Source organism: Seriola dumerili, unplaced genomic scaffold (assembly GCF_002260705.1).
Source record: "Seriola dumerili isolate Sdu_G_001 unplaced genomic scaffold, Sdu_1.0 BDQW01000089.1, whole genome shotgun sequence".
Lineage (NCBI taxonomy): Eukaryota > Metazoa > Chordata > Actinopteri > Carangiformes > Carangidae > Seriola > Seriola dumerili.
Window position 1 is genome coordinate 694,025 of NW_019174344.1, and position 17,343 is coordinate 711,367.

Below are 17,343 nucleotides of genomic sequence, written 5' to 3' on the forward strand. Positions count from 1 at the left end.
GAAAAGTTCAAGTCACAATGCCACAGTCGCAGATAGTGTTGCCTCCATTTTGGCTGATTTTATTTTTCACATTCAAAAAACATGGCAACATTGCTGAGTCTAATGTGAGTCAGTCAGTGCCCTGCTCTACCACCGCTTGTTGCATGATTGCTTATGTAAAATCTGTCCCACCACTTCATTCCGTCACCTAGAATAGATCTCAGAATTCAAACAGAAAATGCACGGAATCTGAAAATATACTTTGCAACATAAAAGAGCTCATGAATATCAGTCAAATCAGCATCATATTCCTTCATGTCTCTCCACGTGAAAGGGTTAATCTACATACAATCTACCTACACTGAATATCCACTAAATCAAATGTACCAACATACTGTAAACTGTGATGTCATGTAAATGAAACTGTGAGCTTTATCAAGTCAGAGGAGGTGTTGTTTCTATTTTTTCAATGTGGCCGACCATCACACTGAGACATGCTGGGGCCATTGGTGTATTTTCTCACCTCCAAGTTAAAATTAACGCTTGATGCCTCTCTCCCACACAAGTAGATATTATTACATTCACTCCGTCAGTCCAGGTGTTCCCCTGTGGTTTTGATACACGCTGACTGACAGTGTGACTGTGGAAAAGTCAAGGTGCATGTGATTCTAAACAAAATGGATGAAACTTGGTGGCAGAAAGACGTGATGGCTTAAACAGTCTTTTCATTATCAAGATGAGATATAAAAATGGAAATGGAACTTGTTTTTCTTCCTGATGCATTATTGATTTTTATTTACCTTCTGTAGAGCACAAGCATCAATAGACAGTGTTTTTCTTTGTCAGAGGATATCGCGCCCCTGTCTTCACTGCTTGACGCACTTCACACATGCACACGCTCATAGAGTCATTTCACACACGTGCACACACACACACACACACACACACACACTTAGGTGATGAGCGAAAAAAGAGATTTTGCAAAAGTCTAAATATGAAGCGCCAAGTAACACACTATAATCGTAAGGAATTCGTTGTGAATTTGCCACAACAGATGCTAAAAAGGAAAGTTTGCTCCATTGTGTAAATATGTATGGAAGCTCACCAACTTGATTTGCGAGCCTCGCTATTGTTCCCGCTAACAATTTGTTTTAAAAGCAGTGCCGTCCCATATTTTCATTCATTTCTTCATGAATGATGTTTCATGTTTGGCTGAAAGAAAGCGCTGCTGAGACAGAGGGAGGGGTGGTTGAGTGAGCAAGGGAGTCTGTGGCAGTGGGTGGAATGAAATTAGTCTAACATAAAAACAAATATGACAAGAGGCCCAGTCAGGACATTGCCCCATAATCCACTCTATGTTTATGAAAGCCTGTTTATTGTGTTCTCTGCTGAAAATGTTGTTATATTGAAAGTTTTCTATTAGAACAAGACTTAAAATCTATATTCCAGCAGCCCTGTGAGGCTATGACACTCTGTTGGATGGACAAAACAAAAGGAGAAAGACCTAAAAGAGCAGGGTTTACCCTCTGGTGTGCATTATAGTGTCAGTCTTTCATTTTAGAGATATCTTTTCATGATCACTGACCTGTTGGTGGTGCTGGATGAAAAGTCAGGGGATCACCAAAGTAAAGTGGATTCATCCTCCGATGTCTTTAAATATCCGGACATCTATCTAAAAGTTGTCGAGATATTTCTCTGTGACTCACCAAAGTCATAGTGGCAGCATAATCGACTGAGTTTGTTCCAGCAGGTCACTGTCGACGCCTCAAAAGATATTTGTTTTCTCACCCGCGGTCTTTCTGCTCGCTGTGTTACAGAGCAAGGACATCGGGATCCAGATGCACGAGGAGCTGGTGAAAGTGACGAATGAACTCTACACTGTAAGTAATGCTCTGCGTCTCCGACGCATCGATCTCTCACACCTCATCTCAGGGCCCATCCAAAGCTCTTTTTCCTCTCTTTCTCCCTGACATTTTATTTCATATTCTTTCTATTTTGTTCACTTTCTTGTGACCGTGCAGGCTGCTTTTAATTTCCTTGAGTGGGAAGGAAACAATTCATTTCAAAGTGATTTCTTTTACTTTTTTGTGTACCTGCTTAGACAAATGTGCATTACAATGATGGTAATTGATGAGTTGGGCAGTTGTAAATGATGAAATGGAACATTACAGTTCTCTCTCCAACTTTCTGGACTCAAATCACTCCAACATCTGGCGACTCCTTCAGCTGTGCTCCTGTTCAGGGTTCACGTCACTGGTTGTCTCTGTGGAGGCCTGTGAAATACCTGCCTGTCATAACACATGACTGCATCATTCATTAGACTGTGTGTGCATAATTAGTGATAGAGAGGTAGAGAGCTCTCGATGAAAAATAATCAGCAGATTACATAATGTGCATCTTGTTTCCATAACAATAGACAACTCATTCATTTTAGGTCACCAGCTCCAGCTCAGCTGCTTTGTTCCTATTTGATGCCGCCACTTTGCTTTGTTGTGGATAGTCAGTTACTATAATGACCAGTTTCTCCACTGGTACAACGTTTGCTTTATCTTTGTTGGCGTGTTGAAGCATTTCATTTGTTGGTAGCCAACAACGCTCACTTATCTAAAAAGCAGATTTTTTTTCATAGTTTCCAAACAGCCCATTTTTTTCATAGTGAGAAGCTCTTGGGCATCCTGCAGCTGCTTCCCATGTGTTTTCCTTTAAGAAAAAAAAAAAGAAGGTGGTGAATGGATATGTGGATGGATGTTTCCCAAAGCACTTATCGTCAAGTGGGATGGCTTTAGCTCATAAAAAAATCCCACATAATTAATATTTCATTGTGTTTATCATTCCTATTTGGATTAAACTGTCAATGGAGTTTTTACAGTCAAAGATCAGTACAACTTAATTAGAGGGCAGTATTAATGAGGGCAGTATGTCTGTACATTTCTCATTTGTGATTTTAAATGGGGTGTCAGCCCATCATGTCCTGTTGGTTCAACACTGTCAGATAACAGAACCAACAGGCTGTCACAAGTAACGATAAATGTTTCTAACTGACATCACTATAGCAGCAGTTTTTTTTTTCACTTTTGCCCCCTGTATCTACAACCATTTACATTCGTATTGTATTTGTTGAACAGTAATTGGTAATAACTGAATTCTTAATAATGGGATTTCCTGCACAAAACCCTGCAGATCGATGAACGTATGTCGGGGATCAGGACACACTGCACAAGTGCTGCACTTTTACTCAGAGAGGAGACCAAAAAACTGGACAAGCTCCAGGCAACTTCAGCAATCTTCTGTCCCCTGAGGTGAAACAGAAGAGATGGCAAAGCTGCCTTATATGAGTTATTCATATGTGCAATGTGATGAGAGTCAAACTACCAAAGGGCAGTATTGGCAACTCTCCCTGATCCTGCCATCTGTACATTTGGATGCTGAAACAGGCAGCGTTATGGGGAGCATGTGTTCATCAAAAGGGCACAAACAGTATGTTTATTACGTGTATATATATCTAAAAGGACTGTGCTATTGTTTAAATACCTTGGTAGACTAACCAAGGCTGCTACTCTATACACTTGGCAGTTCTTATGATAAATAAAAATGCAGTTATTCTCCCTTGTCAGAGGATTATGCCTGCCAGTCATTTCCAGTTTGGTTTCCAGTGTCAGAGTGTATCTCAGGTTCACCCTAGCATCCAGAATCACTTGGGAACAAATCATTACTCTGTACTTTCATACTTTTTTGCTATATATTTGTTTCAGCCACTCTCCGCTCTCTGGCTCAGGACAATGCTGCATAATAAAAGTCAGATGGTCCCTCCTCTCAGGCCCTGCTTGGCCTCAGCTGCTGTCTGGCTGAAGATTAAAAATCCAAATGTGGATGTATAGCCTACTTCTCCCCATATACTGTGTGAGAAAGGTTGTGGGAGTTGTGAGAAATTCACAGCTAAGGTCAAAAATGTGTTGCTGCAATAACACAAATTATCCTTAGTTAATAAAACAAAGACATTTTTGCTTCTTGTTATTTTCTCTCTCTAATTACCCATTGCATTGTGACTGTACTTGAAAAGCGTTTCCTGTTTTTGTCTCTTTTTACACGATTTCTTCCCCTTTTTTTTTCTATTGACTTTTTTGTTTATGAACCTCAGCGCAGGCTCTAAGGTTGACAGATATTTATATTGATTGTTCTCATTAAGCTGCCGTTGTGAAGCTCCGTGGAACCAGCTGTAATTAACCACCGTGCAAATGAAGTTGACTTGGGATGGGATATTCCCAGTTACCACCATAAGATTTGTACAGTTTGACAATGCACAGACAGGCAAAGTGGCCTGAAATGCTCCACAAGTAATCTGAATTCACGTCATGATGGCCCTCGGGCAGCAGTAAGTCTGACTGTTGGAGGAAAAAAAAGTATTGTTTTTCATTACTTCTCCCTTGTTAGCATTTGATTGTACAGAAATAGCTAAATCAATAGCGTGGCCACATGGTGATTGCCTTGTGGTATTTTCTAACAGTTTTCACTGGCTGCCAACAAAACAATTTTTCCTGAAAGAAAACTGTGAAATCCCATTTGGATCCCTGGCTGCTCAGTGAGACATAAGGGAGAGACGTACGACTGTGAGCTGAAGCTATTATTCAAATATTGTTCAAAGTATGACTGCAGCAGCAGAAGCAGCAGCAGCAGCAGCAGAGGTATTAATGAGAGTGAAGATCTTGTTGTCTGTGGCTTTTGTCAGTAGCACTGAGTCTGAAATGAGAAAGGGGAGCGAAGGCCTGAACGTCTGAGCAGTCAGTCACTTCCTAACGTTGCTTGGGGCAACATGGCTCTGTGAAATTCAAGTTTTCTTTGCTTCAATCTGTGTTCATTTCCTGCTACATCGACTTAATTTCCCCACTGGGATCAATAAAGCTTTAGCTTATCTTATCTCTCTGATCGGCCACCTTGAGTCTGCTGTCTGCGCTTCAGTGTCATACACGGTTATTCTTTTGTTAACGGCTACGACACTGACTCTGAAACTCCTGTAACAGGCGAGGGTGATGGAGTAGCTTTCATTCATTTATTAATTCGTTTATGAAGTCACTGATTCATGGCGACAACATGCAAGTCATGAAAAAGAAAGAGTCTTAGCTTCTGCACATCTGGACATTTAAGAAGAATCTCAGCATTAATTATTCATACACAAGCAGGATCAATAGTTATATTAACGATCTTGTTATGATTTTTGGTATCTTATTACCTTGAATAAGTTGTTCCTTCCTCATGTTTTTGCCCTTGTGCCATTCACCATATAGGTCGCTCTGATTTTCATAAGCCCCCTTATGGCAGATTTCTTTTTACATGTGGTCAGAGGGGGGAATATTTTGAGGTGAAAGAGAAGAGGGATGATATGAAACAAAGTTCAGCACCACACTAGCCTTGAGAAGTTTTAAATTTATAATGAATAGAAGTATCTACCTTGCATTCATTATGAAAACCTCCAGCCATTCTCTCCCTCCTGGGTTTCTTTCACCAGCTTAGAGACTGTGCTCAGGCATCAAATAGCCCTAGGCTGTCGTCAGAGGACACGACTATGCACACACCTCCTGTAGACACAGCTGAAGCTCAGTCTTCCTGCAAATTACTTTGTGTCTTTAGCTGCAGGTCCTGCAGTCAGATGGTTCAAAGTTGGCTAGAAATCTAGCACGTATTCATAGGAATTTGAAAGAAACAGTTTGAGTGCCTGGGGAGGAACAGGGAGTTAGCCTAGTTTCTCTCTTCGTGGAGTAGCTACATCGATGTAGGCTCTGTCACTCTGAGAATAGATCCGTGTCTTTTATTCTATTTATTTATTTTACTTCTCAGGTGTTTGCCTTAGAGCTCTTTGTCACTCTGTTGTTCTTGTTGTTCCTGCACTGCCTGGAGAGCAGAGGTATTTTTTCCATCACAGACAGGGGAATAAATAGAGGCTGTTCAAGTGGCAGCACTTGTAAATATTACTATCACAGGGTTTGAGGTCAGTGGAAGATTATAGTTGCGAGTAACCCAACAGCAAACATGTGATTTTGATGAGTGGCACTCATAGAGATAAAAGGAACCCTACTGCTCAAGCGCAGCACCGGGTGAGCATTACTGACTTGATCACAGGATACAAATAAATGCCTGTTTGTCTTGATTGTCTAACATCCTGAGGTGTTCGTAGAAAGTTCTGAATGCTCGAGACGTTTGAAGACGCACCTCACATCTGGACGTTCCTTTACGAGGCCTGAGAATGAGCCTCTAAGAGGAGAGACTTTCTCAATGAGCATCTGGGACGAGTTAAGAAAGATGCAGGATGCTTCTGTCTTGTCTAATGAGGGTTTTCTGTCACTACAGTCTTGTCATCACCGTGTTGGAGTAGGGTGGAGAGGTGTCTGTGTCAAAATGTGAGTGACTAAGAGGAGATCAAAGTGAAGAGGAAACTGCAGAGAGCACAGAAAACAATGCTGTCACTCTGCTGCACGAAAGAGCTGACAATGAACAGGCCCTGGGGTGATGAAGAGCTACAGTAGAAATGACGTATAGGCCAGGAAAGCCACAGTGAGCGGGGAGTGAAGTGGGTGAGTTGAAGAAGTGACGGCCAAGACTAAACCACACACAACCCTGGGCCCCTGGATCCACTTAAAATATTCCACATGTAGTGACATCTGTGTTACGGCCGTATTGACGGCCCAAATTGATCCACCAAGCCACCATGAAAAGGCTCAAAGCAAACCAGATTTTTGGAAGAGGAGCGCGAGGCCTGTTTTCACCTTATTTTCTGTCACATCTCAGAGGTAACAGTAATGTTAAAGCAAGTCAGTACACAGGTATAGGTTGTTTTGTAAATGGACACATGAGGACAAAAGCACATGTGTTTTTGTGGAATGTTTTTTGGAGTTTGGCCAAAAAAGACACGTGTTCAAGCCTCTATATAATAAACAAGACTTGAGTAGTAAAAACAATATCCACGTCTCAAGTCGATCCAAATTTAAAAACAGACTCAGAGCTGGTGTCCACCTCAGATAGTGAGTCAGAGCTTGTTTACGTGTCCTTTTTACGATTCCCAGCAGTGGCCACCTCCACATATTAATGGCTAGCTGCCCCCTGGTAAAAATACTAATGATGCCTTTCTACTACAGGTTTCAGACAAATCCCATACAGCACAGTCTGTTCACCATGTATTATTTTCTATAGGCCTGCAACTAACAGTTATTTTCATTATCGATCAATCTGCTCTTTATTTGCTTGATTAATCAATTCATTTTTAAGTGTATAAAATCTTTTAGAAAATAACTATGTCTAGATTAGCTGGTTTTGTTTCACCAACAGATATTCAGCCTACTGTTATATGACAAAGAAAAGGAGCCAGTTCTCACATTTGAGAAGCTGAAACCGGAGAATATTTGTCATTTTTGCTTGAAAAAAAAACTGAAACGATTAACTGACACGGCTAGCCGATTAATTTTCTGTCAAAGTGAATATTCAACTAATTGTTGCAGCTCTAAAAAAAAAAAACCTCCCCATCCATTTGGATGTGACTCCCTGAGCAACCGTTGCACCTGTATTTGCTTCTCTCAGCCTGTGGGCTCCTGTATGTACTGTAGATAAAATCATAGTATCCTGTTCCTTCAGCATGTGATGGCCTATATGGTAAAATGTGATGACAGTAAGCCCAGTTAATGGTCAGTCTATCAAATATCTGTCCCTCTTCCCCTGCAGGTGATGAAAACGTACCACATGTACCACACTGAGAGCATCAGCGCAGAGAGCAAGCTGAAGGATGCAGAGAAACAGGAGGAGAAACAGTTCAGCAAGTCAGGAGATCTCAACGTGAACCTGCTGCGCCACGAGGACCGCCAGCCAAGACGCAGCTCCGTGAGGAAAATTGAGAAGATGAAAGAGAAGGTGAGTATGTCTAAGATAAGACAAGTGTTGTGTTCGCATACACGTGTGGTTCTGTTTGGCTTGATAAAAGTCCTGAGTCATCAGTTCAGCGCTTAGGTTAGATAAGACCTTTTAATCAGCTTTTCCTCAAAGCTGAATGATGAGGTTAAAAGAGTCTAGATTTATAAGTGGAGAATCAGCTCTGTTTGTTGTCAGAAAACTCTCAGGAGCGTACTGTTAGGTCTGCACTCCTAGCCAGTAATCCAACTCTCCAACTTTCCATCTTAAGTGCAGATTTCTAGTTTGCTTAAGTCCCTGGTGTTCTCTGGAGAACATTGTACTTTAGACCCACCTATGCATTTGTTATTCTGGATCTCCTTCCTTGAATTTCCTCATGCAAATGAAACCACCATTATCTCTCAGGTGCAGGAAATCAAAAGGCTGTCAGGGCGACAGCGTTTCTCCCTCTTCAAGCTGGTATCCTCAGAGATGTTGCTTGGCTTGGGAACCGAACACTATTTATAGCACAACGTGGCAATGAATGTTCTTCTTTCTCCCTGTGTCTTCTTCTAAGCTCTTTGTCTCATTACTCCGCCTGCAAACAGGTTGGAAGAGGAAAAGGAAGAAAAAAAAGTTAATCTCTTTTCCTCTAACCCACCACTGAAATTTGCATCATAATGGCTTTGTGAAATTGGAAATAAAATGCCCATGACTACTGAAATGTACGAATAAACAATTTAAATAATGGGCAAAAGTCTCTGCTTTAGAATTGTGATGTTGTAGTTGTTTTTCAAACAGCAATAATGTTGTTCTGAGACATGTCTGAATCATTGTGTTGCTGAAGTAGTTTTGTCAATACTGTTTAGCACCACTGAAATACTCTTACTTCCTTTACTTATTTGTATATATTCATTCTGCAAATACACCCACATAGGTTTCCAACCATGTTAGTTAAACTTGTATGACACAAAGACATTAAGAGTAGAAATATGCAGTCTGTGAAAATATTTTGTAAATTGACATTTTGGGAAATATACTTTGTTTATTAACATTAGCTGAGAAGATTGATACCACTTTCGTATATGATAATGAAGCTGGAACCAGCAACCAGTTATCTTAGCTTAGCATCTTTATGCTAAGCTAAGCTAACCGGCTGCTGGTTGGGGGAAACAGCTAGCCTGGCTGAGAGTGGTATCAATCTTCTCATCCAGCAAATAAGTGTATCTCCCTGTTGAACACCTAATAAACATATAAAAAAAGTACAAAATTTAAAACTACACGACACACAGAAATCTCAGCATCCACATTCTGCAGCCTCTGGTACTGAAGTGTTGAGAGACTGAATAATGACTAAACACAAGCACGGCTGTGGCACCTTACACGTTACTATCTAGAGGAAGCTTCTCTAGAGCCTGTTTCTCCAAACTTTCTCTGCCATCTCTTCCTGTCTGACGGTCCCAAAGCTGCGGCTGCCTGAGCACACGCTCAAACCCTCCCTACTGCTTGATTTTCCTGCACTAATGTTTTTTTTTTTTTTTTTTTCCTTCATCTGCTCTGTCTCTTCTCTCCTCCCCAGAGGCAAGCCAAGTACTCAGAGAATAAGCTGAAATGCACAAAAGCCCGGAATGACTATTTGTTGAACCTGGCAGCAACAAATGCAGTTGTGGCAAAATATTACATCCATGACGTCTCTGATATGATTGATGTAAGTATGCGCTAGGCACATGTGTTTGTTTACACCTCTCAGCTGGGATTTCTCATGTTGATTTAACTCTGCAGCACTGTCACTTTCCTCACCATCTGTTCCTGTGTCTCATTCACTCTCAGCCTGTTAGCTGTTTGTTTCCAAGCTGCTCTGTTGGCCCCAATAAATGTATTTACCATTGTTTTGTTTTTTTTAATCATTATTAATTTCTGCTTAACAAACTGAACACTGATACGCTGGTGAGTCGTGACTTGAAAATGAGTTTAGTTCCATGCAGCTACAGAAGGATATTTTTGACTGGATATTTCATTCATTTGTTTTTGTTGATGCTGCTTTGGGGAGTTTTGCTGTGACAAACACAGCATGTCCTTGTGATTTTCTGCTTCTAACTGTCTCCAAGGAAAAAACATTACCCAAGACACACACACACACACACACACACACACACACACACACAAACACACACACACACACACACACACACACACACACACACACACACACACATACATATTCTCTATTGTCTGTCCCTCTGTGGTTTCTCTTTTCATGGATCAGAGTAGAGGAAGCAGCCTTTCTAAAAGTGACTCAAAAAGCAGTAGGTGTTTTATTTTAAGTTAACACTACAATAGTCCCTGTTTTGTATGTCCTGAATTGCGAGGAAATCTGACAACAAAAAACCTACGTACAGCACTTGAATATGAACTAAGTGTTATGCAAATTATGAAGCAGCCGCACTGCTGGAAAGTCTGATTAGCAGTGTTTAAAAGGATGACTGTGTCTAGCAAACCACTAATGGTTGGAAGTCGGTCAAAGTCGGCTGGTGAGCAGAGGCAGTGTTTACTGAGGCTTGAATGTGCTTGGCACTGAGCTCTCAGCCTTGGGTGACCTGCTCCCAGTCACCCTGCAGACAAACAGATGAAGATTAAGATGAAGAAACCTCTGTTGACCATTTTACATAATATCATTGGAAATGCTCTGGATCTGTTCCTTTTACTGCAGAGACTCGCGCAAACAGCTCCCTCTTCAGGGAGGTGATACTTTTTGTGTTGTCTGCTTTCTTCATTCATTGTCATTGTACATGTCATTGCCCAAAGCTTTGAACTAGTTCATTTTTTCCAGTGTCCCCCAGTTTTTTCTAGTCTTCACTGAAGGTTTCAGGAATCAGTAATACTGTTTTCTAAAGCTGAATCAAAATTAATTGTTTGAGTCATTCTTCAAGCAATTGCTAACCTTCTGTTTAATATCATTGTAGTCATGGATATTTGTGAGTTTTGAGCTGTTGGTCAATCAAAACAAGACATTTGAAGACGTGACATTGGACTCTGAAATAATCGATCAGAACTAATTTATGACGAAAACCATCCTCAGTTGCAGCTCTAATCTGCTGTAGCCTGTGCCACACAGTCTACGTAGTTGTGCTACCTATTCATGTCTTTCCCAAAATGTCATTGATTGGTGATTTGTGAAAACCAAGGTTGCCCTGTAAAGCCATACTTACTTAACAAAGGCCTATATTACATTGGAGGACTTACATGACTAATCGCGTTGAATGTTGGTTTTGTGGTCGAGGAAACTTTCATCTTATGATCTGATGTGAACCTGTCAGCTCCTCAGTCTTCCTGTTCTTGTTTCTTCCCCCTGCTCTCTGTGATTATGGCCCTGGTTGTCAAATATTTTGCTTGAGGCCTCACCACATTAGCCACAGTGATAGATGCACATTTTCTGGTCAGGCATGATAAGATCTGATTTCAGTCAGACTTCTACAATATAATGATCATTACTTGGGATTTTAAACACTTACACTTCGTATAGTATGGTAGATTACTTTAGACAGATTGTGGCTAAACCTGTCTCAGGCTATATGCAGTGTGAAGGTGATATGTTGGTAGTAGCTGGACATCCTCAGACCCTGATTCATAGCTATCCCTGCCTCTTTGCTGGGCAGCTTTCATGGATCCGCTGAAAGGTCCATGTCATCCCAAATCCTGCTGAGCCACAGGGAATGGGATTGTGAGCATGACTCGTTTGACTGTCAGAGTCACAACCCACCACACATCAAACCAGACGGTCGTGCAGCGAGAAGTCGGCTTTGTCAGTCGGCATCACTGACTTTTAAACTGTTTGGAGGGAGATTTATAACATGCTGAGTTTACCTTACAACCCTACAACTCTACAATTACACTGCCTGGAAATGATGAATGCTGTGAAGAGTGACGCTGGTCAGTGCTGTCAGTATGATTAAAATATTTAAGCTTGTAACAGGAAAATAAGATTAATTTGTTGAAAGCTAAATTACTGTAGCCCAATGGAAAAATAACATTTTTGCAGCAGAAAGCAAGAAAGTAGAATATAACAAGAATTAAAAAAATTATGATTATGTATGATTTACATTCGTTGTGGTCAGCTAACATTAGTGCATGTGAATGAAACAAAATGCAGCTAGTGTAAACGTGAACATTTAAAAAAATAAGTTGATTCCATATATAATAAATGCCAAATATTTGCATATTTTAGTGTTAATATAGTACGTGTACACCTACTGTTTGCATAGCTCCAATGAAATGGATGAGAATACTAAAAGCAAAGCAGTCAGCAGCATCTGCATTAATGGTGCATCTGATCTTCCCTCCCCCGATGCTTTGCTCCTACAGGCTGCTGCTGCAGATATGAATATGATATGTGATCTCACTCGGTTTGTTTGTTTAAAAAAAAGCTAATTTAGTCCCTTTAGTCTCCAGTCTGCTGAGCCACTTTGACTGAGTAGTGCAATCAGGGTTGCGCACCAAAGTAGAGATACTACTTCCTCAGAGCTTAAAGAGCGCTAAAGAGCGTTTACTTAGTGATTCACAGAGCTGTCAGTTGCCTCAAGCCTCCCTCTAAACCTCCTCACCACCGTCCTCTGCTTAATTAGGTTACTTCATACAGCTCGGTGTGATAAGGCTCTGTAATTATCCCTGGTGTCCTACTGTGCCAGCTCCTGTAATTCTGTGAACTTTACTTCTATTTTTGAAAGGTAACCTGTATGCCTGGATGTAATTTGGGATTTAGTCCATGAACTAGGTCTGATCATGACAGAAGGTCCTCTAACTAACAGACTTCACAACACAGATTTGCCCTTTCACATGCTTCCTCATTCTCTGATGAGTTTATGTAAATTATGTTAAAAGAGCGACTTAACACCAACTAAGAATCTTGTTTTATCGGTTGCCAGTGGTTTAACTTCCCATCTTGCTGCAGTGATGTAAAAGTGTACTTTAGGGTGCGGTCAGTACACTGTGACATCACGGTTCTGACCACACCCAACCATACCTGGCAGAAACAGACCTGAGAGGGCAGAGAAACACTGTTTTTCGGTCTGGTTACTTAAGTTAAAAATCAATGCAGACAGTATTTTCCCTGATTTCTATTTGCCCTTCCATCTCCACATTTACAAAGTGTCCTTTTTTTTTTCTTGTTACTTAAAATATTTTATCTCTATAGTGCTGTGACCTCGGCTACCATGCCAGCTTGGCACGCACCTTCAGGACCTACTTATCTGCCGAGTACAACTTGGAGACGTCCCGCCACGAGGGACTGGATATCATAGAGAATGCAGTGGACAACCTGGACTCTCGCAGTGACAAGCACAAGATCATGGATATGCATAACCAGGTGTTCTGCCCTCCGATGCGCTTTGAATATCTGCCACACATGGGAGATGAGGTGAGATGCTCCAAATGCCACAGCTCTCATTAAAGATTTGTTTCTGTTACCACTGACTGAGAATATTTTTTTGTGTTTGTTATAAAGATGGATCTATTTTGTGTCCATGTGTCCTCCTCCTCCTCCTCAGGTGTGCCAGGTGAGCGCCCAGCAGCCTGTCCAGACTGAACTCCTGATGCGCTACCACCAGCTGCAGTCTCGCTTAGCCACGCTAAAGATTGAGAACGAGGAGGTGAGGATTCATGATGGTTCTGTCTGTCCAGCACCCCCCCCCCCCACCCCCCCCGCCCCCCCGCCCCCCCCCCCCCCAAAAAAAAAAAGAAAAACAGAAAGCCCTGTCTCATTTTCCCCAGAGCCAAGTGGGAGGGCCACATCACCATCTGTTCTCATTGCAATTACTCTTCAATGACCCTTGCTCTGCAGGAGCTGAGAATATATTTGGATTATCACAGCGCCAATGTTGTGTTTTCTGTGAAGTTATATATGAAATTGTCTCTTTTATGATGAAGAGAGGGCTTTCTCATTAACAACAACAGACAGAAAGGTGCAAATGGAGGTGATAATAACCGAGGCCTGCTATACTTGCCTGTGCCAATAGCTCTGCCTCTTCCCCCGTCTTCCTGTGTCGCGTGTTCTGGAGTATAATGGACGAGCCATGTCATCACTGGAAATGAGCTTTATCAATCTCAGCCCTAAACAAAAAGCCTCCTTCAGTAATTTCACATGCAATTTGTGTCTCTGCCAGACAGTCTTCATTTTCAGCTCTTACTGTGATGTATGTCTAACCTGGGGGTTTGTTCTTGACTTGTCTTCTGATGCTGCTTGGTGTCATTTCGGTGCAGTCCAAGGTCATTTATTGTTCAGGGGTCGATTTGTCAATGATATAAATATGCTAGAGCTGTAAGTCAATCACTCTCGCCCTTGAGAGTGTCATCAGTTGCTCCTGTTCCATCAAGGCTTGCGTGGAAAACAAGTAGCTTTTACTCTCATGAAAAGGAAACATGTAAGATATGATGCTTCCGCCTGTGCAGGTGAGAAAGACCTTGGATGCCACGATGCAGACGCTGCAGGACATGCTGACTGTGGAGGACTTCGATGTGTCGGACGCCTTCCAACACAGCCGCTCCACTGAATCCATCAAGTCTGTGGCCTCCGAGTCCTACATGAGCAAGCTGAACATAGCCAAGAGGAGGGCCAACCAACAGGAGACAGAAATGTTCTACTTTTCAGTGAGTTCGTGTCAATTTTGGAAATTTTTAATGGCTAACCAGCGATGAAATCTAACTTTGCGCCGCTTTTCAAAATCAAGCCATCAGTCATCATTTCCACATGCTCTGAAAATAGAAATTAAATTAAAACTAGAACAGATTGAATTTATGCTGATTTGAGCCTCGCTGGATTGTTTGACTGGGTTCCTGTTACACTGGATTAGTGCTGCTCTTCACTCACTGCTCCCTTCATCTCTCTGTCTGTCTAGAAATTCAAAGAGTACCTGAATGGCAGTAACCTCATCATTAAGCTGCAGGCCAAGCATGACTTACTGAAGCAGACACTGGGTGAAGGTAAGGAGTCTTTTCTCTTCATCTCTCCTCAATATCTCCGGTGTCTTTTAATGTTGTGTGCCTGACCCGCTGTTTTTATCCTGTAATTATGACCTGCACAATCCTGTCATAGCTCTATAAAATCACTGCCTACAGGGCTGGTGGTGGTGGTGCAGGTCTTATCAAATAAGCAGCGGGGGAATGAGGTATGGAGGCTACAAAGACATTTTTTGTAGGGAGGAAAGAGGAAATGAGAGTTGATATTCAAATGGAAAACTATCACACCAAAAGCAGACAACATCTACTTTGAGGTATCAATTCTCCTCTCTACTTATCTCCACTGGCTAAAGCGTTATCCGGTTAGTCTCTATGTGGTGTAGGAGGGAAGGGTTCCCATTTCCAGGCTCTAACAAGAAAGACTTCCCTCAGCCCCTCCCTTCCCCAAGGGTCCCCTTGTCACCTCAGGCGTGAACAGTTTACGCCCAATCAATCAGCAGGAGCAGGCCCAAGCCCATTTCTGCAGCTGCTCCTGCATCAGGGGTTCACCTAATAGAAAAGGGCATCAGACGCAGACAGCTGAGACCTTGCAGCACACATGCATATTTCCAGATCTCACACCTTGGATTCATTCATTCATTCAATAATTCATTCATTCATTCGTTTATTCCTGTCCTCTAATATAATTTATGTTGCCTTTGTGGGGCCCGCAGGATCTCTCCTTGTTGTTCCCCTCTGGGCTCTGCGGCGAACAACCAACTTCATGCTGTGGCACTCTTAAAACACTCTCACATTATAGTTCATCTCAGTCTCTGGACAGATCTGTTTGTTTGTCCACGATGGTGCAGCTGAGAGAGTGTATGAACGCAGCATATGGCGTCTCCAGGTACCACCCATGTTTAATTATTCAGGTGATCAATCAAGGGCTGAGTCGTGCTCATTAGCTCGTTGCTCCACGCGCGAAATAGCGTGTTTGTGTATGTGTGTGGTTGTGTGTGAGCATGACAGAGGGGAACAAGATGAGACTGGTGAGTGCCACATGGCGTTTACATCTTGCTGCATGTATTAATAAAAACATAATGTCAAGCTTTGGCACCAGACAATATGGTGCTAGGATATCTGCCAGCCCTTGTTTCTCAGATAAGGAGGCACCAATCCCCTTGCTCAACAAATTTGATTTGTGCTTGTCACCTTTGATGTTTATAGAACAGATACTGTATCTCCTCTGTCACTGAGGGACTCTGGCACTTTTGGATATGAAATTAGGGGGTGAACCAGCATAGACTTTTCTTTTGCTCATGCTTGAGAAACTGGGTGTAATTTTGAGGTTGGTTGGTCAGAGGTAGACAGGGCTATCACTCAAAGGAATGATGTCTGGGAAACGTGCTGTTGTTTCTTCACATGAATGCTCCAGAAACCTTGTCCCATCTGTCAGAAGGATGTGTTGAGAAATGGGTTAGCCTTTGCTCTTTCTGTCCATTGTTAGGTGGAGTAGAGAAATAATGTTCGAATGCTTTGGTGCCATTGTTGCCCTTCCAGTTGATAATCCAGTCACTGCCGGACAAAGACACAGTCTTCCTCTGAGTTCATAAGGAAACCCTGGGTCATCTTTTATATGACTTCATTTACAAATCTGTTGTATTCTGTTTTAGCATTTCTGTTATCATAAGCGGAAAGATAAACTTCCATGTATCCTTAATTGGTCACAAACAGTGCGATGGAAGCTATATTACCCTTAGAAATGCTCAGACTATTAGCCTATACCATGTGCGTGTGTTGTGAGAAACCCACAACAAAAGGCTCAGTGAGCCAGCACAGACATTGCTCAGTGTCAACACTGATGCACCCCTCCCTCCCCAACATACACACACTGCAGCCGCCAGGCCCCTCTTTCTTTACTCTGATAGGAGGCCTGTAACCCCACGGGGTCCTCCGGGTCCCCTGAGGATTCAGCAACGACTGCTCAATAGCTTTGTCCAATGAATGGCTTTAGCACTGCTCCATTCATCTCACCCTCAATGGTCATGTTGTCTCTCATCAAACCCCTCACCGAGGCTGGACACTGCAGTCTGCATAATATGTACCATAAAGATATAACATGTCCCTCTCATGTTTTTTTTTCCACAGGGGAGAGGGCTGAGTGTGGGACTACAAGGTAAGATCTCCTTTGATAAGTGAGCTGCTTCTGATCCCTGCCTTTCAGCCACAGAGCGTCTGCTCATTCCATTCATTTCAGACTTGAATTCTGCTATAGAATAAAAAAAGACGAAAGCACACCTGTAATTATTATTATATAATTGTAAAAAATATTCTATATCTTATAAATATTTTGTATTCAATTATATTGCATGGCTTTCCAGTTGCTGTCACTGATGTCTAAATAAATGCCGTATTTAGTATGTTATGTACCATACTGCAAAATGAAAAGGTACAAATTGGCAGTGGTTTTAAAGTTGCTGTTGTCCTTTAGAAACAAACATATTGTTATTGTAGCTTCTTGACAAATGGTTTCCATAAACATTTAAATAACTTTTAGCTGTACCC

The 17,343-nt window shown here is 41.9% G+C and overlaps 1 protein-coding gene across 1 annotated transcript in view; it reads left to right on the forward strand.

The window, feature by feature from the left end:
- The window catches only part of srgap3 (SLIT-ROBO Rho GTPase activating protein 3), a 56,590-nt gene that overhangs the window by 26,085 nt on the left and 13,162 nt on the right, over window positions 1-17,343 (forward strand). The window contains exons 4-11 of the mRNA XM_022745650.1: window positions 1,797-1,859; window positions 7,687-7,872; window positions 9,428-9,556; window positions 13,040-13,261; window positions 13,392-13,493; window positions 14,293-14,490; window positions 14,739-14,823; window positions 16,927-16,954. Of these exons, the coding sequence (XP_022601371.1) occupies window positions 1,797-1,859; window positions 7,687-7,872; window positions 9,428-9,556; window positions 13,040-13,261; window positions 13,392-13,493; window positions 14,293-14,490; window positions 14,739-14,823; window positions 16,927-16,954 (1,013 nt within the window). The remainder of the gene's footprint in view (window positions 1-1,796; window positions 1,860-7,686; window positions 7,873-9,427; window positions 9,557-13,039; window positions 13,262-13,391; window positions 13,494-14,292; window positions 14,491-14,738; window positions 14,824-16,926; window positions 16,955-17,343) is intronic.